The sequence below is a fragment of the Eumetopias jubatus genome, unplaced genomic scaffold (assembly GCF_037043125.1).
Source record: "Eumetopias jubatus isolate StellerSeaLion01/CBP00866 unplaced genomic scaffold, mEumJub1_p1.0 scaffold_4, whole genome shotgun sequence".
Lineage (NCBI taxonomy): Eukaryota > Metazoa > Chordata > Mammalia > Carnivora > Otariidae > Eumetopias > Eumetopias jubatus.
The window spans coordinates 85,370,904-85,394,954 of record NW_028274810.1 but is presented as its reverse complement, the minus strand read 5'-3'; the positions used below and the strand labels follow the sequence as shown (position 1 = coordinate 85,394,954).

General features: G+C 36.5%; 1 protein-coding gene across 10 annotated transcripts in view; it reads left to right on the top strand.

Annotated features, from left to right (window-relative positions):
- Window positions 1-24,051, top strand: part of EPB41 (erythrocyte membrane protein band 4.1) — a 192,633-nt gene that overhangs the window by 141,997 nt on the left and 26,585 nt on the right. For 6 of the 10 annotated variants that reach the window (XM_028113684.2, XM_028113680.2, XM_088022525.1 and 3 more), the window contains 4 exons: window positions 2,170-2,339; window positions 5,940-5,996; window positions 7,146-7,208; window positions 12,267-12,443. In XM_028113684.2, the coding sequence (XP_027969485.1) occupies window positions 2,170-2,339; window positions 5,940-5,996; window positions 7,146-7,208; window positions 12,267-12,443 (467 nt within the window). The remainder of the gene's footprint in view (window positions 1-2,169; window positions 2,340-5,939; window positions 5,997-7,145; window positions 7,209-12,266; window positions 12,444-24,051) is intronic. The other 4 variants (XM_028113676.2, XM_028113677.2, XM_088022524.1 and 1 more) reach the window with 4 other exon arrangements.

Sequence of the window (24,051 nt, the reverse complement as noted above, 5' to 3'; positions counted from 1 at the left end):
TGGAAGGTAGATGATTCCTGTGTTTCTCCTGTTTTTCCTGTGTATCCTTTGAGGAATGATTTCTTTCACTGGAGATCATTACTGGGTAACAAGCATTTTTTTCTTGGAGTTGTATGTACGAAGTAGTTGTGAATTCTAATTTTTTATCTGTTCTGATTCATGGAATTCCTTTGTTTTAGCTAATATTTACTACTTATAAATCTAAATTTATCAAGATAAATTAAATTCAGAATTGCCTCAGTGGTTCGGTCAGTTAAGCGTCAGACTCTTAATTTCAGTTTAGGTCATGATCTCAGGGTTGTGAGATGGAGCGTGGCTTCGGGCTGGGCATGGCGCCTGCTTAAGCTTCTCTCTCTCTCCCTCTGCTCCTCCCCCCACTCGGGCACGTTCTCTCTAAAAAAAAAAAAGAAAGAAAGAATAAATAAAATCTTTTTAAAAAATTCAGTATATTCAGTTTAAGAAGGCAGGAAAGCATACAGTAAAAGTTGTAAGGATTTCCATGCAAAATAATTAAAATTTAAATTCTCAGTACATGAAAGGATAATGATCTGTTATCAGAAATATTAAATCACATGGAGGGGCACGTGGGTGACTCAGTTGGTTAAGCATCCAACTAGATCTCATCTCAGGTCTTGATCCTCAGGGTCGTGAGTTCAAGCCCTGAGTTGGGCTCCATGCTGGGCGTGGATCCTACTTAAAAATAAATAAACAAGGGCGCCTGGGTGGCTCAGTTGGTTAAGCAACTGCCTTCAGCTCAGGTCATGATCCTGGAGTCCTGGGATTGAGTCCCACATCGGGCTCCCTGCTCAGCAGGGAGTCTGCTTCTCCCTCTGACCCTCTTCCCTCTCGTGCTCTCTATCTCTCATTCTCTCTCTCTCTCAAATAAATAAATAAAATCTTTAAATAAATAAATAAATAAACAAACAAATCATGTGGAGACACACTGCATTCCCAGACACTGGCAGATAAGTGAGGTTACTATAAAGTATGTATATGCGAATTATTAACTCTGAAAAGATCAAGCTTTTGTCATAAGCCTATATTGCATGTTGTCTCTAGAACAGTCTATATACAGCCTTTTCCCTAAGTCAAGATTTCTTAATCTCAGCTACCTTGGCCAGTACCCCCTCCTGCTTCTCTCCCCTGTTGTGGCAATCAAAAATGTCTCCAGACATTCCCAAATATTGTCTGAGGGACAAAATCACTCCTGGTTGAGAACCACTGCCCTAGATATGTTAGAGAAGAGGGACTGTAATACAAATTATAAGGTTCTGAGAGAAGGTAGGAGAGAACTCAAAGAAGTTTTTTTTTTTTAAAGGACTAAAGGCCAAAGGTTTTGAATTCATATTATTTTAATCAAATGACTTATTAAAAGGGCAAGTATCTGGTTCAAAGATTTGCCTTTAAGCATCAAAAAGTGTGCATATCTTACAAGATCGGTTTATCAAGTTATTTTGTAATCATTCCAAGCAGGCTTCATGGAAGAAATCAGACTTGATTCTTTTTTCCTAGAACATATTTTTTAGGTTCCTAAAATCACCTGTATATAAATGGATCTGTGTGTCAATATGGCTTCATGAAAGAAGTCAGACTTAATTAACCTCTTTTTTTTCTCCATAGACTACATTGCAGGTTCTTAAAACTAACAGAGTACAAGGTTAAACAATCTTGCTAACTTTTTAATAAAAAGAGTTTTTAATTTCTTTTCTTATTTTGATCCCCTCCGCCCCCTTATGGAACATGATAGCATAGTTTAGCTTTTCTGTTTTAGCTTTTTTTTTTAAAGATTTTATTTATTTATTTGAGAGAGAGAATGAGAGACAGAGAGAGAGAGAGAGAGAGAGTGTACATGAGAGGGGGGAAGGTCAGAGGGAGAAGCAGACTCCCTGCTGAGCAGGGAGCCCGATGCGGGACTCGATCCCGGGACTCCAGGATCATGACCTGAGCCGAAGGCAGTCACTCAACCAACTGAGCCACCCAGGCGCCCCTGTTTTAGCTTTTTTAATGCCATCAGTTACCTGGCAGAACACTAATGATTTATTCTTTACTTTCTGTATGATAGCCCGCTGGATACTATGTCCTGGATTCACAATTATTTTACCTGGTGACTCTGAAGTAGTATTGTGACTCTGGCCTTCACTTACCTTTCTTTTTCCCTTTCTCATGTAGCAGCAGCTGTTGATTCAGACCGAAGTCCCCGGCCCACCTCTGCACCAGCCATTGCTCAGAGTCAGGACACAGAGGTTTCTAAAGCACAGAAGGAAACAGTGAAGGTTGAAGAGCAAAAGGAAGAAGTGCCGCCTGAGCAAGCTGAGCCAGAGCCCACAGAGGCGTGGAAGGTATGCCGTAAGTCCAAATATCTGGCTAGTTCACTTTCCGATTTTTTAAAAAATTTTTTATTCAAATTCAGTTAACACTTTCTGATTTAGACATGTTAACTCCTTGGCCAGGAGGGTTTTCAAAGCATTGATTCTTGTAGAATTCTAACAAAGTTATTTCTTCTTTACTCTTTCTAAAAGAAAGTATTCCCCATGAACCTGTAAAGTATTTTCATAGAATTATATCATGAAGACTAAGCCATCTGAGTTTTCAGGTGACCCACCTACACTGTTATCTAACTTATATCTAAAAAAAAGAGTTTTTAACACTGTGATCATCTGCTTTTAAAAATAATTTTTATTCAACCAGAAGGAATCTCCACATTCCTTTTTAAGAGTAAGCTCTGCTAATAGAATTAAAATGTAATTTGATTTCCTAAGATGAGTATATGTGCAACATACCTAGAGAATATCCCAGTTAGTATTACATAAGGCACATCCATGTGGTTGTTCAAATCAAATTGTTTACAAAAAGGCGAAGATCCTCATGTAGGGGCGATTATGCCACTGAGTTGCTTACAGTTCTGAGTTGACCCACAGTCACTGACCTTGTTGAAAAATCACCAATTAGTAGATTTCCCAGGATTAACCGTAACTGGACTGATCTTTTATGTGTTGATAAGCTTTTGAAACACATTTAAGCAGTGATGGAGTTGAGATGTTCAGATTTAATGACATAAATACAAGTATCACTGTTGACAACAGGAATTAATAGAGGCAGTTTTTAAAAGAAAAAGTACATTTTTATATGTCTGTTAAGAAATTTAAAACAAAAAAAAAATTTTTTTTAAACCATGTAAGACCTTAGTAAGTGCTCTCATCTTGGCAGATGGATTAATCCTGTTCTTTTGGACCTGGTTCAATATCTAGTTAATATCTGTAGAGCAGTGGCCAATTTGGCTTTGTTTTGACTGTATTTAAAAAAAAAATCAAAACTGTTGAACATGACATGCCGTTTTTACTGTCCTTTGAGACCAACTTGAGTCCAAAGAGAGAAAAAAATTGAGCAAATGGTGGATATTTGTATTTTTTTTTAACCTAGCCAGATGTGTATGATACTGACCATCAGGTTCAGTATCAACAGTGCCTTTTTAAGGTTAGACTACCTTAGTTTTTTGCTTTTTTGTGTTTTTTTTTTTAAGATTTTATTTATTTGACAGAGAGAGACATACCGAGAGAGGGAACACAAGCAGGGGAATGGGAGAGGGAGAAGCAGGCTTCCCCGTGGAGCAGGGAGCCCGATGTGAGGCTGGATCCCAGGACCCTGGGATCACGAACTGAGCTGAAGGCAGACGCTTAACGACTGAGCCACCCAGGCGCCCCTAGACTACCTTAGTTTTTAATGTTAGAATATCTCATCTGGCACTTTTGACTATCCCTCCATTTGTTGTACTAAATGGGAAGTGTTGGATTACTGGAGTTGGCAAAGGAATCTTTTTGAGTGGCTAAGATTCCTTTGGTGTCCTGCTAACATACTTGTTCTTTTTTTTAAAGATTTTATTTATTTATTTGAGAGAGAGAGAGAGCAAGCATGACTGGGGGGCAGAGGGAGAGGGAGAAGCAGGCTCCCTGTTGAGCAGGGAGCCCAATGTGGGGCTCAATCCCAGGACCCTGGGATCATGACCTGAGCCCGAAGGCAGATGCTTACCCAGCTGAGCCACCCAGGTGCCCCGATACTTGTTCTTTAGCCTATAGGTCAGACAGAGGTATCTTCAAGAATAGGTTCCCGTTGCTCTTGGGACCTTGACAGAGGGGAGAGATCATTTCCTGGTATATGCTTCCCATTTAAGTGCCAGTAGGTGGTTTTCTTGCTGATTAATTCTGTGTACATATATGTTTTGAGATACTTATGTAGAGATCAGACTGAAAATCACCTCTGATAACCTTCTATTACTATAATAGTAGTGACAGAATGAGTTGATTTTATTTGTAGCAGTAGAAAATAATTATGGAATTTACCTGAAGCCGTAGTTATTATGTAAAGCAATAGTAGTAATAAAATAACCTTGTGACACTATATAAATTTCATTATCTAACATGAATTTGGTGCCAGATAGAGGTAGCTTTTTGCATCTTGAATCATTTGACAAGACCTGTTTTGTGGGTATGGAATAGTACCTCACCCCTATGTTCTCATATAATGTTCTCTGAAGGGGCACAACCACCTTTGCTACTTGGCCTCCACTCTTAGACTGAAGTAGAGTCTCTCAATTTCTTGCTGCTAGAAAAAAGCAGGTCATTATTCATTGAAATAAGTAATTTAAGCTTTACAAAATAATTTAAAACTACCATTTGCTAAACATTCCCAACTCTGTGGATATATTATCTCCACTTTATCAATAAAAAACTTAGAGAGGGGAAATAACTTGCTAATGACCATACAGCAAATATAATGGGATTCATAATAGAAATGACCCAAATTGTCAGTTATCCTGGTAGTTAAAAGTACTGTAGCTGGATGTGCTTATGATTTATTTGACAGTATCACAAAGTTTGGTGTTATGTTCTCTACATTCTGTCCTAGGGAAAGTAGCACAATGACATTATACTCCAAGGTAATGCTACCAAGTGTGATTAAAAAGAATGTGTCAAAACCACAGATTGGTGGGGTTCTATAAAGAAGTTAATGATAGGAAGTGATTGACTTGATCCTTAATGAAAAGTTTTCTAATTTTGAAATACCTACTGCTTTAGGCATTGCTCACTCTAAAATGCCTCCTTTTAATTGTCTGGGTTTCTTAAATTTATACTTACTCCATTTTGGGTGTATAAAATGACTATTAGTAAAGGTATTTCAAAGCTAGGCAGGAGGCCTTAGTTATTCTCTTCCTACTATTAAGGATGAATCTTGTTCATCCACCAAACACATGGGCTCCGTCTCCCTGGAGAGGAGATTACAGAGTGCTGAATGTTGCAGCTGAGCCCTATGTGTGCTTATTTATAAATCAGCCTTGGAAGTAATTGCATGCATCAGTAACAATTTGGATTGAGTTTATTTTGATGTTTTGTTGTCTAATAAACTCAAGGATGAAACTGCCTCCTTAAATATATTGATCAACTAACAATTTTTTTTTGTATTTACCTGCTTTGTGTCATATGTGGTTTATTATATGTGTGCTTTAACTGTAAAGATTTTCTTTTTGTCATGTATGTCCTACCTTGATATCTTCATTTGTAAATTTGTTTTTAAATGTTAAAGAACTTCTAGATCATAAAAAAAAGCCAAAACAAAAACACATGCCTTATTTAAGCCCAAATTATTTTTTGTATAAGTACTTTTTTGTTAATTAAGTGTAAAAATGTTTGCTTTATCGATGGAATAATTATCTTAATTTTCTTTTATGATCATGTGGCTGTCCATATTACCTCTTCAGCCTTGAAAATATGATGGCGAACTAACAGATGACCGTTGAGAGTAATGTCCTTTCCTGTCACACCCCCATAAGACTGCATCATGTTGATTACACAACCAGCTTAAAGATGCAGTTTATTTGGAAATAATGCTTCTCATAGAAACCTACTAACCTAAAATGTTTTTACCACTTTATTTCTTAAATATAGGTGGAAAAAACCCACATCGAGGTCACAGTACCCACCTCAAATGGTGACCAAACACAGGTTTGTGCCAACAGACCACTTGTTCCTTTTCTCCTCCGTCCTCAATTTTTTTCTTCTCCCCAACTCCCTTCCCTTAAAAAATATTATAAAGGTTCAAACAAACTTCAATAAGCCAATATTTTATTATTTTTCTTTTTTTTTAATAATGGCAGCTTGCAGAAAAAACTGAAGATCTGATAAGAATGAGGAAGGTCAGCCATTTTTCACTTTCACAAAACTGCATTACCATCACCCATGCTGACTTCTACAGTGTGTTAAAAAGACAGTGATCCATTCTTTTCATTGATTTCTCTTCATCAGAAATTACTTTCAAATCGCAGATATATATTTGCACATATACATATTTGTATACACTCGCATACATATGTATACCAAAGAAATTATAATCCTATACTATTTGTTGAAATTCCCAGGAGGAAGATATCTTTTTAAACACAATGAAATAACTAGTGAAGACCAAACCTACCCTTCATGTTTAAACTTTATAAGAAATATTTCAGTGGCACCATATTTTTGGAATCATGGACAATATTTGATACATACTTACTATGGAAACCATCATAGCAGCAACTCCTGGTTTTGTTAATAACTGTGTGTTTTGCTGCTCTGCACCCATTCTTCCCAACTATAGAGTGGGATGTATTAGTTCTTACTGAAGAGAATATTGACTAATCATGTATTAAGTGCCTTTAGATCTTTCTTATGAAAAGTATTAGAGATGTACGTACTGTGGTATTACTAAGTATAAAATATAGCTCAAAAAGGTAAATAATGTTTTAAAGCATTTCTCCATGCCATGGAACATGGAATTTCAAAGCTTCTTAAAATCACGTATTTTAAGATAACCCTCAAACAGTTCAATTTCAAGAGTGAGCATAAAACAACTTACGTAAGAAGCCAATGAAGCCAGGAGCACTGTCTGTTTAAATAAGGTCATCACTTTCTTCCATCATTCATGAATAGGGTCATCTGTTTTCTAGTGGTAATGTGTTCTGTGTATGTCCTTGTAGTTTTGTGACCATTTCATGTTGGCATATGCTGCGCTGTGGACATTTAATTTTTTTGGTTTGCCAATTTGCAGTTTTTTCCCGCAAGAACAACATTTTAATTTTTTATGCTTTTCTGTTTTTCCCTCTTTCATTTTCACAGAAAAAGAGAGAGAGACTAGATGGTGAAAACATTTATATCAGACATAGCAATTTAATGTTGGAGGTTTGTATGAACTTGAAGCTTATTTTAGTTGGTTGCCTATAACCTTCTGCATTCTTTGCAATCATCCCTTTCTTTATGCTGCGTTTGGTTTTGCATGCCATTGCATGAAAGAATTTTAGGTTTAAAATGCTTTTGCATGTTGGTAAACATGAAGATATGCAACCATCTCTCCTTCTGACTCTTTTTAGTTTCCATCTGTCATACTTACCTAAAAAATATATGATTGGGACTACCCCTGCTTCTCACGGTTCCATTGTTCTACGCACTTGTAGAAAATTCTACATCACTGTCAAAAATTCCTTGAACTTTCCAAGAATATAAACTCCTATATGTCCCAAGCATCAAATTTGTACTGTATTTTTCATCTTCTGAACTGAGAGAGTGTGGAAAAGTAGGAGAAATGATCACAATTCAAAATGGAGTTAAAAATTGGGGAATACCAAAAAATGACAGGACAGTCAGGAAAGAAAAAAGATACAGGAAGGAAAGAAGGGACCTGGTATTTAATCCGTAGTTAATATGATATAAGATAGTTTAATTACAAAAACAGGTCTGTGGCCATAAGATTATTATTTTAAAGATAAGAAAATTGATGTTAGAGAAATTTAATTTGTCTGTGGTCACAAAGCCAGTAAATTGGTAAAGCTAGGATTTGAGTTAGGGTCTATCTATCTTTATTAAACTATACTTTTCCCATTCAGAAATAGCAACATACTGTCTATTATAGGAATTGTGAGGTCATTTTCTCATTACATTCAACAATAATTTGTTTTTTACCAGAGTTATATTAGTATACTTATCTGGTTTGGGGCTCAACACTGGATAGGGAAATATGAAGCTAATTAGAAGGGTAGGGGAACTCTATGAGGAAAAAATAAAGAACATGGAGTTACCTATGTGGAAAACACTGAAGTGACATTAGTTTATAACTCACTAAGACTCTTATATAAAAAAGTTGACCAGATTATCTTAACCATCTGAGCCACCCAGGCGCCCAAAAGTTGACCAGATTATCTTATGATTTTGCTCAAGACAGAGCCAAAAGAAAGGAATATAACTCTGATACTGGGGATTTTAACTTAAATTTGAAGGAACTATAAATATAAATACAGAGGAAGATGAAGTAGGGAGGAGAGAGACAGTAAACAGTTAAAAAATAGCAATGAAATTATTTCAAGTTATTATAGAAGCTATGAAGGAAATAAGCAGTATGCTGTGCTGAGAAGGGAAATCTACTCTGAATAAGATGGATGGAAGTTTTCTCTGGAGAGATAACATATTAGCTGAGACCTGAAAGATGAACATATGAGAAATGTGCTAAATATTATTAAACTGGATATCTGAAGAAACTTTTTAAAATAGAACTCTGGTTTAATGTAATGGCCTCTAATAGTTATTTAACTGTGTCTTATTTTTTGTCAAAACATATATTTTGAGTGCTTCCTATGTATAAGGTACTTTAATAAAAGCAATAAAAATTATGGCCAGCCTTCATTAATCACGTACTGTACGATGGGCACAATATCAAATGCTTTATGTACACTTACCTCATGTAACATGAGGTTTTTTAAGGCTGGACTCTAGGACATCTCAAACTCAGCAGCTAGATCTCTGCTTGAGCTCATAACTAAAACTAGACGTGAATGGTTCTGCTTCCGGGATTAGGAAGAATTACAGAGGTCAGTTGATGTACTTGGCAATGTAACATCTCCCAATCCCAAACATGCCTTTTTCTTCACTAGTCCATCTTTAGTGCTTCCTTCTGTTCTTTTTTTTTTAAAAGATATTATTTATTTATTTGACAGAGTGAGACACAGCAAGAGAGGGAACACAAGTAGGGGGAGTGGGAGAGGGGAAGCAGGCTTCCCGCTGAGCAGGGAGCCCGATACGGGGCTCGATCCCAGGACCCTGGGATCATGACCCGAGCCGAAGGCAGATGTTCAACGACTGAGCCACCCAAGCGCCCCTTTAGTGCTTCCTTTTAACTGGAACCTGCAGTACCAATCATATATTTGTCATTTGTTCAATGAGGTGTGTTATGGCTTCTGAGACTCACAGAGTCCCTGTGTGTGATGTGTTTTTTTCCCCCAGCATTGCATTGATAGCCACAAGAGGGGATTTCTTAATAAGTGTGTGTTTGAAAATTAAAACTACTAACTACTTTTTGAGAACATTTTGTATTTAATGGTTTGGTTTGGCTGCTGCTAAAATTATAAGATGATAAGTATCAAAAAGTATCTAGCCTAAAAACAGCCAAAGTAATTTGGCTAACCATCATTCTCTAGTTACAAGTAAAAAAAAAAATTTTGTCTCCCTTCCACCCACCCCCCCCACCCAATAAGGATGTTCTCTCAAGTTATCTGTCACTCTAGCAGAATTTTTTTGTTTTGTTTTGTTTTTTTAAAGCATCTCTCCTACCCGACCCCCACTAATGCTTTGTTCTGGCCAAATAAGGTCGAGTTCATTTTTAGATCTACCGCCTCCTCCTCCATCTCCCAGAGAGAACCTGTAGCAAGTGTCTATGACAAATTCTATTTGGAACAGGTCCCTTTGAGATCTTAATTTTACTCTGTGCCCCCACAGGTTTCTAACAGAGCCAGCTAAGAAGGATGGAGAAAGCTCCTTCAGAAGCTACTGATTTTATTGAAACATTTATTTTTCTCAGGTTCCAAACCAATCAAAAGCTAGGCAAGAAGAGTAACAAATCACCACTCTCATATTAAGAGGCTAACCCAGAGAGTTATGGTTTTACCATAGCATCTCTTGCTCATTTTTGTTTTGCTCCATTCATACTTGTAACTCTCCCAAATGTGTTAAGTTGTTCTTGGACCAGGCAGATTTTTTTTTATAGATTTTATTTATTTATTTGACAGAGAAAGACACAGTGTGAGAGGGAACACAAGCAGAGGGAGTGGGAGAGGGAGAAGCAGGCTTCCTGCTGAGCAGGGAGCCCGATGCAGGGCTCGATCCCAGGACCCTGGGATCATGACCTGAGCCGAAGGCAGACGCTTAACGACTGAGCCACCCAGGCGCCCCTTGGACCAGGCAGATTTAATTTCCAGTTAGGAGCTGGGTCACAGGGCCTTACATGCCTTGTGGGTCTCAGTTGCTTAGCCTACTACTGAGTCTTTGACCAAGCTTATTCATGCTTTTCTTTAGCTAGTAAACATGCTTTTCTTGCTTTCAGCTAGAATAAAAGTGCACACTGTTGTTTCCTCATGGTGAAGCCCATATTCCTGGGCTGTACTCACATTGCATCCCAACAAGCAAGAGGTAATTTTATGGGGAAGCTACAGGATTGCCCTTGTTGGGTTAGTTTTCTCTTTGATCTCAAAGCAAATATACATGGTTTAGTCTTGCAAAAATAAGAATGGACTAGTAAGTGAATTTTCTGAATGAATATCTCCAGAATCAAAATTATGTTGTGTGCCTCACCAATTCTTTTTCCTATGCTATTTTCCCTTTGACATTGCTTTCGAAAAAAATTTTATTTAGTTGAAGCATACGTTGCTCCAGAAAAATTTTCCAAACAAATTTTTATTTAAATGAGTTCCAGTTTTTTTTCCCAAAATGTGGTGATTTCCCACAGAGAAAGAAAGAAAGAAAGAGGCTAATCTCAAAATTTACACAGCAGATTAAAAGATATATTTAATATTATGCTTTTCTTGGATACAGAGCTGCCGTGATATATAATAAACACAGAATTTTTAGCATTCATCAAGTGACAGGTTCCCACATATTTTGATCTCAAGCATAGATCTTCTGAGCTTTTTTGGACAAGTATGTTGGACAAAGAACATTTCAGTTTTTGTCTTTAAGTTGTATTTCCCATTTTATTTCTGGCCAAGTCGCCTTTTAAAAGTTTTATATGCCTCCTGTTAAATAAACATGAATGTTATTTCTAGCTTTATTAACCTAAGTTTTGATCCTTTCTCCCTGTAATATCCCATTTAAGGGTTATTAAACCTAGTTGTCCAGTATCCATATCTGCTGGAACAGTTGAGATGTTTTAAATTGTTGAGAAGATATATAAGGTATCTGATGAATTCTTGTTAAATTACTTCCAGTCCATTGAAAGTTACTGGAAGAAGGTCCCTATTTTGAATTCTACTAAGGGATGAAGTAAAGCTGTCAGTAGCTGGAAGGCATAAAGCTTTTTTTTTTTTTTTTAAGATTTTATTTACTTGAGAGAGAACACAGAGGGAGAGGGAGAAGCAGACCCCTACTGAGCAGGGAGCTGGATTCAGGGCTCGATCTCAGGACGCTGGGATCATGACCTGAGCTGAAGGCAGACGCTCAACCAACTGAGCCACCCAGGGGTCCTGGAAGTCATAAGGCTTTTAGTTTGCATGAATAGTATTGGTAAAGAAAAAAAGCCATTATATTACATACCTGAGTGATTTTTCATAGGTGGTAACAATTTGCTCTCAAGGCTTGAGCCAGAAATTCTAGTAATAAATTTTTATAACAAGAAAGGGCTATTACTGTTTATCAAAACCAGTAATATCCACCTAGTAATAAGGAAGCAAAACTGTCTCTAGGTAGAAATAGAGGGATGCTGTATGATTGCAACTAACCAAAGCAAAGCAGCTTTGGTGGCAGTTGCATCTTTTATCATGTCCTTTGTTTAATAGTTGCTCCTTATCTATTGCTATTTCCATCCTGCCTGAGCAGAGCCTCAATCAGTTCATATCAAGCCAAGGCTAATTGAGCTGTGAGATTACCCTCTTAGGATGAGGAGTTGGAGATCTAGCGCTGCGTCCTAATGCAAAGAAAAGTTGCAAAATTAAGGAGCGAGGTCTCTGGATTACAGAACTGCTAAGAGCTGTGGGGTTATGATGCTTCACTGCTTCCAAGAAAAGCACCTCATTAAAAAAAAAAAAAAGCAAGCAAATATACCATGTCATATATTTAAATTTTAAATGCAATTTATGGATTAGTAACATCTGCCCTGGATGTGGTGTTTTCTACCAGTGCCCATAGTCTGGTGGGCTTCCCTTGATGTGTTTTTTTCCTCTGAGTATTTATAATTTTGCATCTTTGTCCTTTCAACTACAGGATTTAGACAAAAGTCAAGAAGAGATAAAAAAACATCATGCCAGCATCAGTGAGCTGAAAAAGAACTTCATGGAATCTGTACCAGAACCACGGCCTAGTGAATGGGATAAACGCTTATCTACTCACTCCCCATTCCGAACACTTAACATCAATGGGCAGCTTCCCACAGGAGAAGGAGTGAGTACTTTGTCCATGTGACCACCTGTGAGAATGAATGAAATAAATGTATAGTAATGTTCTGTATGTGAATAAAATAAGTAAGTTTAGAGCTGAAATTTAGCTTTGGTTCCTCACCAGTTCATTGCAGCTTTAAGGTATTCATAATCAAATACTTGTTTTTTAAGTCATATGGGCTACCCAGTCGAATTACAGGAGCCATTTAGAGCTACCATTAGATGACTAGGCTCTTGAGAACTGCCTCCTTCTGGCTAGTGTGTGTTTACAAATTGACCATAAGCCAGTGGAACTTTATGTTCAAACTGTGCCTCCAAGGACCAGAGAGTTTACTAAATTTAGTAAGGTCAAAATTGGAACAGGATAAACATTTTTTTTAAACTTTATTTGAACATTTGTACAACTTAGAAATGTCTGGAATGGTTGACCACAATTATATAATAAACCAAGGAGGTCTCTAAGCCAGAGAATGCAGAACACCACATATTAATGATTGTATTTCAATTTCAGAAAAATTATTGACGATTCGTCTTTATGAGCAGCATCAAACTTTTAACATGTTGTTTTATAAGATAGTCACAGAGGAAGTTGGAGATACCTTTCAGAGGCTGCTTTTTTTGTGTTGTTGTCATTACCTATTGTAGAAATCCTACATCTGACTAAGTGAATCTGTGTGATGGACACCTTAAAAGTTACCTTAAGCATATATTTAAAAATTCTTTACTTAATTTTTAGCCTATACAGGTTAATATTTATCTAAGTAGTCACAATGACTTAATGAGTGATGATAATGATTTTTAAAATTATATGCCTGGTTTTCACCAATAGCAATAGCAATTCTAGTCAAGAAAGGTAGTGATGTCTTAATAACTTAAAAAAACTTGTTTTTATATTTAGAATTCATGGTAAACTATTCAACTTTGTTTAGTTTCTGGAACTGGAGAAGATGATAAAAGTTGACTCATAAGGGGTACTTTTTATATTTCTCAAAATGTGATTGAAATTGGCTAAAAATTCCCCGAGTAGAGTCAGACCAGTTTCACCAAGTAAGACTGGAGAATTCTTGAATGATGGGTAGCTAGTTACTGGGGGTGATAGGATGCAGTTGTTTTTATTCACTGTCCTCTTCAGCCTCCATTCCCTGATGTAAATGGACGTCACTTTTATCTAGATAATGTGGCCTGAACCTCATGAGACAGTGACTCTGCTTTCTATAAGCAGGAGAAAGTCTTGTTGCCTTGTTGCTATCTTGCCTGGTTAACCCTCTCTGTAAAACATAACTGCATATTTTCTAGAAGTTTTCTTTTTGACTCTGTGGAAGTAGTAAAAGATGCTCAATTTCTTTGAAAAAGTAACTTAATGCTCTCTTGGATGAAGTTTGGTAAATTTGAATCAGTCTCCATTTCCAGAAAATATCTTATATCTTAATAGAAACCTTCCAGAAATCGTCTCAGGGCTGGTTGGAAATGGGTATGTCATTCTGTGGACTTTAAAGAAAGGACTTTTATAAATTAGATTGGTGGGGAGTACTTGAGCCACTTTAGCTCTATGCTTCTGTATATTACTCCTCTAAATGAATAACAGAATAAATAAGAAGAACTGTCCTATATAACCTTTTTTAAAGGATAACTCCACTTTCTGGCATATCTTACTTTTTCTTTAATAATTAGGGCAATATTTCTGTTCTCTGGGGATACCTCTTCCATCTTTGGCAGCATTGTTGTTGCATTGCAAGGCTACTGAATTTTACATAATTTGTGTATGACCAGGTGAAGAAAACCTCTGTCCTTCCCTCGGAAAGAAAGGTTGGTGGGCCAGAGGTAAAGCTGCTGTTATGACTTGTGCTTCTCAATCCAAATTTGCTCTTGTCATGGCACTAAGCAGATATTCCCCCCAGAACTGAACAGCAGCTGCTGAGTAATTTTTTTTCTTTTGGCTCTACTAGTAAACACCCCACTGCCTTTTGACCTAACACATAACATTTCCACTGCTGCAGCTTTTGCAGCTTTCAGTTTGCTTATTTTGGCGCATGGCTGGTTGAAAAGCTGCATGAAGATGTAAATATGTATTCAGAGAGAAAATGAATTTAATTGTACCCTATTCTTTTTATGTTGTCTTTCTTCTCCCTCTTTATATTCTTTTAAAAATCATTATGATTTTGCATCCTTTCTTTTCCTTTTTTCTTCTTTGCTGACCAGTCCCCCAGCTACTTTCTCCCTGATACATATCACTTAGGGGTGTGCAAAGAACCTGTGTCAAAATTCCAAACTGATCAGAGAAGGCTGGCCCAACTGAGGGAACTTAGAGCCAAGTTTTTCCTTTCATAGATAACATCTCTTGACTAGATGGCAGAGCACAGAAATTGTCGGGGGAGAAAAACTTCTCAGTTGGACAATTGGAAAAGACAACTTACCTTAAAAGTGTCAAAAGTACTTTGCTTAATGTGATGTATAAACCTTCACGATGGTGGTTATTTTTAATCATGATTCTGCAAGAGGGGGAGGGAGTTTACAGTTGTTGAGATTTGTGGGGGGTTTTTGTTTGTTTTTGATAGACCTTGGAGGCACATATAAACTTTTATACTTTTGTTTTTCTTTTGCAACCTTTAAAATGTATGGGATTAAAATTTTCATTCCCTTCAGCAAAAGCTAATTGCCATACTGAATGAACTGTTGCAGTTTTTAAAGTGTATATGAAAGGATATGAGGATAACTTTTTATATTCTGCCATTCTATTTGTAATAAAAGTAACTTTTCTGATGGCGAGAAGAATTCTTCATTATTGGCTTTGCCCAAGTGATCTAAGAAAAATTGGCAGCACTAAAACAAGGAAAACTGACCCAAAATTCATATGTGAGTATCCTTCAAGGAAGAACAAATATTGTAACTAAGGAAGTCGAGCAATTGCTTGAACTTTCAGGACTTCTAATGTTCATTCATTCAAAAAATTATCTATTGAACACCCTACTGTGTTACAGAAACTTTGCTGGGATAAATTGCCAAAGTAAAGTGAAATAAAGAGTGTCCCAAAAAGATCTTCCCAAATCCTTTGCACATCCCCAAGTATCATTTTTGAGCATTTTTCCATCTGTCATTTTGTTCATCTTTCTCTGTCTTTCTTGATCTTCTACCGTGAAAGCAGACACAGCAACGTGCTCTGTTAGTGCAGGATGAAGAGAAAATTAAAAGGCAAGAGAGATCTACTGAGAGAGCCTTGCCCCAGCAAGACAATGAAGAAATTCTTCCCAAGGTTTCTATTCCAATCCCTGAGGATCACAAGTCTCTCAAAAAGTGCCGCCTCTACTCTAGTACTTTTCCATCTCCTCGTATTCCTTTCCTGATGTCTTTTCTCGTGATTCTTGCTTTGGCTGTTTGGTGGTTGGTCTTTCTGTGATCGGAAAACAGGGTGCTCATCTGAAATGTCAAGACTAAAACCATTGAACTTTTGTCATTTAATTCTACTATGTTACCTCCTGTATGATACCCTCTGATCTTGACAGTTCACTGTCCTAGGGGAGCTCTTTGTGATCATTTTTCTGTCAATAAAATGTTACTCTTTGTAGAATGTGTATTGTGGGGTACAAAGGAGTAGCAATGGATTGCCCATGCCAGCTTTCCTCCCTGACATTGAACAAGTTCAGACAAATCAGATTTAAGCATATGACACTTGGTACTTTCCCCAAAAGGTTTAACTCTTTTATCCTGCATGTTCGTATTGTTCTCTGCTGTTGTGTCCTCTCCACTGTTACACGCAAAGTAGCATACTCTGTAGAAACATTTGATGGAATATTTCCTAATCTTCTATAGTCATTTGTGTGGCATGGGCTCTGTAGTTTAAGAAAAAAAATTCAACTTGCTAATTTTTCAAAAGCCTTAAAATGATACGTTTTAATCTGTGAATCCATAGCCACTCCTTTTCTTGAGATATCAAACCAGTATTTACAAAGGCCTTTTTTGGAAAAGGGCTTTTGACTTCTGTGGCCTTCTTATGTGTACTTCTGAAATGTGCAGGGAAAAACACCTTTGTCCTGCCTGGTGTATAGAAGGGATCTGCAAAGGTTAAATGCCAACTTTTCACAAGTAGAATGTTGATGGTTTAAGGAAAATGGTGCTGTGCTGGTGCCCCTTAGCCTCCAGCCAGGGCTGAATTTCCAGACCACCGGTACCCATCTTTAAAAGTCCTAGAATACAGATTTATTCAAGATCTGTACATAAATATGCCCTGTCTGAGTTAATACTGTGTTACTTCTTTATGACTTAAGTAATTACATTGCTAGAAGCAATATTTAGCCATTATCACAAGCTTAAAATATATATTGATATATTGTTTTCCTGATAGACTTCAGACCTTGTTTATTCTTACATTTGTGTTGAAATCAATTGTTTTTAATTGATGACCTTGTGAGCTAAAGTTCTGTTGTGACAAGTATGTGTCCCTGTTTGCATGTTGATTTTTAAGGCTTCCCTGAAGTAAATATGAGTGTGCTTTGTTTTCACAACACAACTCAGATGCCTAACCTGTTATTTTTTACCTCGGTATTAATGACATCTTGCATGTAGCTTACTTTTTATGGCACTTGAATGTACGAATATGGATGATTTGGTTAATGTTGTCTCAAATATTTGTTTTAAAATCTGAGTTCATGGGGTTATCAGACTGAGATTTTTGCACTTTGTTTTACTTCTCAACACTTTTTAGTTGATGAAACTTCTAAACAAGACTTTTTGTTTTTAAGATGATGGCTTCTTACAGCAAAAAAAAAAAAAAAAAAGGGAGAGAGAGAACACTAATGCCAAGAATCTTTTGTCCTTCAAAACCCACCACGATCTATTTTCTCTGGAGACATGTAGAAATAATTCTCTGGTATTTCTTGAAAACTGCTCTTCTGTCATTATAGGCTTTCCCAAAAAATGGGAAAAGAGGTAAGGGGTGGGTTGAGTTTTAAAATCTGTTATGGGTGTGTATCTTTCATGTCACAGGCTATGTCTGTTTATAACAAATATTTTGTAACTAAGCATATTTCTTGATTCACTCATAATAAGAAAAGAGAGACCTCAATCAGCCTGACACGTTGCGAAGCTGTCCTCTGACACAGAAAGTGATCATCATAAGTACTCCCCTTTATCTTTAAAGTAGAAGTGTAAGAACTTTCCTTATGAAATAACAAAACTATAACATTGGTTAGAGTCTTTTAAAAATTTTTCAGGGAACTGAAAAGGAATTAATCAGAAGCATTTTAGAACTGTTTACGATTATATTTCCAGTTTTCATCCTGGTACACAGCTTTTTAGTAATTATTATTGTAAACTTCACCTTGGATTTTGTTTCCCTTTGTATTAGAGTTATTCCAAGTCCATTAAAAATCTAGCATAAGCCAATAATATTTTTCACTTTTTTGAAGTGCAGCAGGAATCCTCAGAGATCCTTACTGACAGTTAAAGAAGAGGCCCTTTCTTTGATTGATAGGATAAGAATGGTTGAGAGAAGTGCCAAACCTTTGTATTGGATTAAGCTGGTCAGTGCAGGTTCAAAAGATATACCCATCACAGTTATCAGAGGAAAAATACTAGACATTACAGCTTTGTATTAACTAACGTTGATACTGCTGATATTTGTAACAAAGCTGTAAATAGTCTTAGTTTCCTTCTCACATCTCATTCCATTCTGAATGCCAGAGGCAGATCCAAATAACTGTGTATTGGTTTTATCCTGGTTCAGCTTCTTAATGGCCAGTTGATAAGTAAAAACAAAACAAAAACAAATAATTTGAACTAAAAGTATCAGTACAGACCAGTAAAAAGTCTTGGGTTTTTTTTCCTCGGTTTTACTATTAATCATTTCTAGGGTGACTCTGAGAAATTCACTTAACTACTTGGTGCCCAGATTTCCACCTAGTAACACAGAGACAAACCTACCTCATGAGAATGAATCTGTAACGTGTTCTAGGAACCAGAAGCTCTGGTTGTTGTTCATTTCTTGGTCTTTTGGGGACTGGGAAGATGAAAACTTAAAAACCAACAGACAGTAATTTCTTGGAATTTTTCGTATGAAAGCAAGCAGTTAAATAGTTGTGTTAATTTCCATCTACTTCTTACTGGTATTTGACCAAGCATTTAAAACTACTGAAGGTAGAAATGTCTTTCCAAATTCATCATACTCTTAAGCAATTCATCTTATCCTTATGGTATTCTTACAGTGGACCAAACTTGAAAATAAACCCAGCATCAATCTTTTGGACCTATCTTTTAGCCATTTTCTTATGCTATCACTTAGAATATGAAGGAGATTCAGTTTGCATGGATCAATTTTACAACTTGTTTACATCTCTGGTAAAAGTTTTGTAGGGAGAATATACTGACTCTGTTGAGTAATACTAGACTGGGGATTTTCTGTGGATTAGGTTTCCACTTGTCATCCTAGATCCTAGTACATTTCTTTCTAGTAAATGTAAATTTTTCTCTGAATTTTCTGTGGATATAAGCCAATTTACTGTCTCCTACATTCCTAATTTACTTTCATAATATTTCCTGCAGATAAGCATGGAGAATACAGTAGGCATAAGAGGTTTGGTTATTTTTTAGAAGGCATTAGAAAGCAAAATTTATGCTTGGGCTTTACCTAGTGATTACTTATTTACAAAAGGAAGACAGAAAATTCAAAAATAATATGAGACACTTTAGCATTGTTGCTGTTTTTTGTTGTTGTTGTTTTTTGCCAAACGTATTGAATATAGTAAAGATATATAGAACTTCTCTCCAGTTTCCGCCCCTTGTATTCTTCACAGAAATTATAAAATCCCAAACTTCTTTACAGCATTCTCTACCACACTGAGAAGAAAATATTGCTCGTTTTTATTGCACTCAAACTAACCCTGTTGTTTGTAATTTTGGTACTAGAAATGGAGACGAGTCCTTATTCTAGTCTCCATTGCGCATGGCATGTGGGATAACTGTATTGGCCTCCTCCACATTGTAGTGGAGAGTGAGTCAATGAGTCGGCTCTCATTTCTGTTTCTGTTACCCCTCATGCCTTAGGATTTCCTTCTTTACTGCAACAGAGCATGATACAAACAAACATTGGTGTGGACCTGGGATTGGGCACCGGAAACGGTTAAGAAGGGATGGCTGTTAGAGCGAGGAAGCCAGAAGGCCATCAGTGGTGGCTATGATCAACAATTACAAATTCATGGAGTATTTCACTATTCATAAATGAAATTCTTATCATACTAGAACTTGAAAGACAAAAAGAAGTAGTTTGTTACTCCCACAGATCAGAAATACAGGCTAAAAGCTAAATAACTTCAGTCATAGCCTCACTAAATGTGTGGGTGACAGGTCGTTAAGGAAGTGTATGCTTTAGAAATGGTTTTCTGACCTTTTGTGATTGATATCCTAGAGGACAGCCTTCCGCTTTATCATAGTCAGAATCCTGTTTGCAGTAAATAATAGAGTAAGTCTAACATTTCAAAGATTACAGGGCAGGAGAAGCATGAGTCCCAACTATCTCTTCAGGTCCCCCCCATATCATTAAAGGGTGCAGTTTAGTCTCTCATTTTCTCCTCTGTCTTCTTAAAGAAGAGTCTTCATATGTACAGGATCCTATCTCAATAAAACACAGAGACTAAAAATTAAGGGGAAACCATGGTTACTACTATGCATTTGTTCATTGCCCTCATTATGTATTGCAGAGATGCGAAGAGGCAGCATTATCAGAATTTTAGAGTTGGATAAGCCCCTAATCTAACTCTTCTCCACTCCAATGCTTGACTCTTCTGTACAATATCATTTAGTGACTTAAAACCATGTATAGACCAAGTGGTCTCTAGCCTCCCAAGATACAGCATACTACATCTTTGGACATCTCTAATTTTTTGCATATAAATCATTCTTATATTAACTCGAAGTCTGTTTCCCTATAGATTTCAATTCTTGGTCCTGAATGGAGGCCTTCTGAAGAATTTTCTATCTTCCATATTATAAACTCTTCACATAGTTAAATGTAACTCTCATGTTGGAATTAATCATAGTTTTGCACTCTGATAACTTACCATCTGATATAAAGATCTGCCCCAGTCTTCCTTCTAGCATGTTATCCTGCTTTCTTCTTTCTTTTTTCTAGCTGTTCTTGTTTTATCAGCTCTTTTTCTTTCTGGCTCCGTTGCCCATAGGTTGCTTGCCAATGGTTTATTCATCTTATGTTCTTACCCATTGACTTGCCCTCTCTTTTAAAAAGAACATCTTGAAATTCCTGGAAATTCCTGAGCTTCTTCACAGATGACACAGGCACGTGGGATTTATTTTTGTTTTGTTTTTAGATGGAAAGGGTGGAGGTGGGATAGTTGTGTAGCTTTGGAAACTTCTTGTAGCTCAGAATCTGTTGACAAGACAGAATCCCTATTCTAGTTTGAAGAAGCATACTGCCAGAGCCTGCATTCTAAGTTTGCTTGCCTTCTCTGACTAATCTTTACGTACTTTAGCACCCCATGTGATTTAATTTATATCATTGTGATATGATAAACTTATGGAAACTTACTTTCTGTTTAACGTTCTGATTATGGCTGAGATCCCCACCAGAAAGTGGTATTAAAAATTTGAAATGTTGTTAATCCATCTCTTTTAGCTTGTACCTGTCTCCTCAAAACTGTGAGATTCTTAAAGGTGAGAGGTTTTGTTTTATTCCTCTTTGCCAATCTGTCACCTTTGTATCTCTGATACATAACAAATAATTAAAACTTGTTAAATCGGATTAAATGATTAGTCACAGATAAACTCAAACTTTTCACGTAGAATCTCTTGTATTGGGACACAAATTTATGCCAAATTAATCACCATATGCCTAATCAGTATATGCAAGTAGCCCAAAAAACCATATATGGGCCAGAAGCCACTGTCTCTCTTATTAATCCTGTAGTGTGGCCCGTGGTTTCTTCAAAGAATCTACTGTGGTAGGTGTCAGTCTCTCTTGTTAATGTCTGGTAATTTGGTTCATTTAAAAGCTCTTATCCATTTACCAAAGGTAATAACCATTTTCCCTATGGAAGGTATTATTGAGACTGGGTGCTTGTTTATATGTATAAAATGCATCTCGGAGTGTGATACCATAAAGGGAAACCTGATATTTGACAATTCGTGTTTATCTAAAATACATTGCAGGGAAGAGTTTGATCCTTTTTTCTTGTGTTTCATATGGTATAAAAACATCAAATGTATCAAACTCTTGTGATATCAAGGGTTTTGTATATCAGGTAGACCAGGAGTTGGCAGACTTTTTCTATAAATGTCCAGATAATAAATATTTTAGGCTTTGCAGGCCATATAATCACTGGCATAAACACTCAACTTTGCCATAGACAATAAACAAACAAATGAACATGAACGTATTCCAATCAGACTTTATTTATGGACACTGAAATTTGAATTTCATATAATTTTTATGGTCACTAAATATCATTCTATGTTTTCCAAACCATTAAAAAATGTAAAACCATTCTTAGCTCAGAGCAATACAAAAACAAGGAGCGGGCTGGATTTGGACTGTTGGCTGTAGTTTGCTGATCCCTGATAGAGGTCTAGAGAACCAGAGAACTGATTAATTTACTTTCTGACTTTGTACTATTTGAAGAGCTGTAGATGCTCTTAGCATCTTTATTCAGTGTTGAAATATTTTTGGTCTTGTTTATGACTAGAAATGGAAAACAAAATGCAAGGCATTTGTTTCTGTTTATTTAGCAATTGGGGTGCACCAGAACTGTAATCTAACATATCTGTAGCCACCACAACACCCCTGCCTCTGTTAGTTTTCCGGGTTGTTCAGTGTTAACTGTGCTCTTAACATATTTAGTGATAAATTCAGCTAACCCCTTTGTGTGGTTTGGTTTTCAAGGGTCTGCCTTCATTTTCCCCTAAGGAATAAAGAAACAATTCTCAAATTCACTTTCTCTTTAGATAGGTTTCAGAGATATCTAACAAACATGGTAAAGAACGTGAAATGTTTTTTTACTCTGAAGCTTTGGTACACCTTAGTGTTTCAAGCAGTTGTATAAATTTAAGGTTGGGAATCTAAGGAAAACATTTTAGAAGTGTTCCTTTTTCTAAATAAAGAGATTTCCCTAAGAGGAATTCCCCCCGATTCAGGGCCTATTGGGGAAGTATTTACCAATAAATCAGAATAAGATAAATTTATATTCTTTCAGAAGTGTCTTTCCTTCCTAGTTGACATGGACATGATTGTGTTCTGAAGGAGTCCTTGGTCTGTGTTTAGCTTTGGGAGGTGCTTTCTAATAAATCTGTAAACTTACGTTCCTTACCGTTCCCTGGTCCAGGATGCTTTAGCTCTGATACTAGGCTGAATAAATTGTTTATCCCTTAGCAGTTGAGCAAGATATTTAAGCCTAAAGAAATCGGCTAAGAACTTCTCTTTGGAACGTTTTCTTTGATATTTTTCTTACATTATTTGCTGTTAATATGTAAATTTATCATGAATAAATCTTACTGAAAATCTGATTCTGGGTGATAGTAGTCATTAAGGAAATAGGAGCCAGCAATGCAGTATAGAGACCCACTCAAAAAAAAAAAAAAAAGGAAAGGAAAAGAAACCTCTGCTTCAGGGGATTAGCAAGAAATATTGTCAGCCAGTCTTTCTAGAAAAGTTCCCTTGTTTTTCACTCTTCTCTATGTCCCAGTAATTGTCTTTTGCTCAGTCCTAAAGCAGAGATAACCTTGACATGTGTTCAGTTCTTAGACTATTAATGTTTTAAAATCAGCTTCTAACTCATTTGACTCATTTATACCAAGTTTTATAAATAACTTTTTTCTAACCATCTTAATCAGTCACTACAACACACGAAATTGTCGCATCTGTTAGAAGCATTTTTAATATGCCGAGTTTGTCTTTTGTTTTTTTAAAAAGCACTCTACAAATTAGTGGTTATTAACCATCCAATATTACCACTGTGATCATAGTGAAGAGTGAAGAGTGGAGTGGGTGTGGATATGTGGGTGTGAGGAGAGCGTGCTCCTGTAATGTGGAATTAACAGAAGGTATACCACTTTATCTTTCACTTCACCTTGGGTAAACCTTGTCTCTTATGTTACTCTGACAGTTCTAGATTCTATTGTATTACCCAGGTAATTACTTAAAGCTAACACTCCACATTTTGAAGTGGTCTGTTTACTAGCTCAAAGTATGTACTTCATGGCCATGTCTGAGTAGTATAAAATTTTGAAGAGTTTCTTCAAAGCCATGTTCTTCTTAGGAACTTGTTGAAAATGTTAACATGGAAAGTCATTTTCATTATTATAGGATTTTTCAGGAAGAGAAGACGCAGCTAGTTAGTATCTAATAATAGTTTCCTGTTGTATTTAGTTCTGTGGAATCAAGATGCTATTTTCTAGATATTAAATTGGGCCATAATGTTTTTCTAAGTACTTATTATGTATTCAATCATTTTTTGAATTGAGACCTCTGAGAAATCCTGCCAAATATATTTAATTGTGTTCCATACTAAATGATCAGTTTTTGTACTGGTTATAACTCCTTCCTCTCCATCTCCATTTCTCTATCTTAGCCCTTCTTAGTATCTTGAAATAAAATTGACCAAACAAAGGCTTCT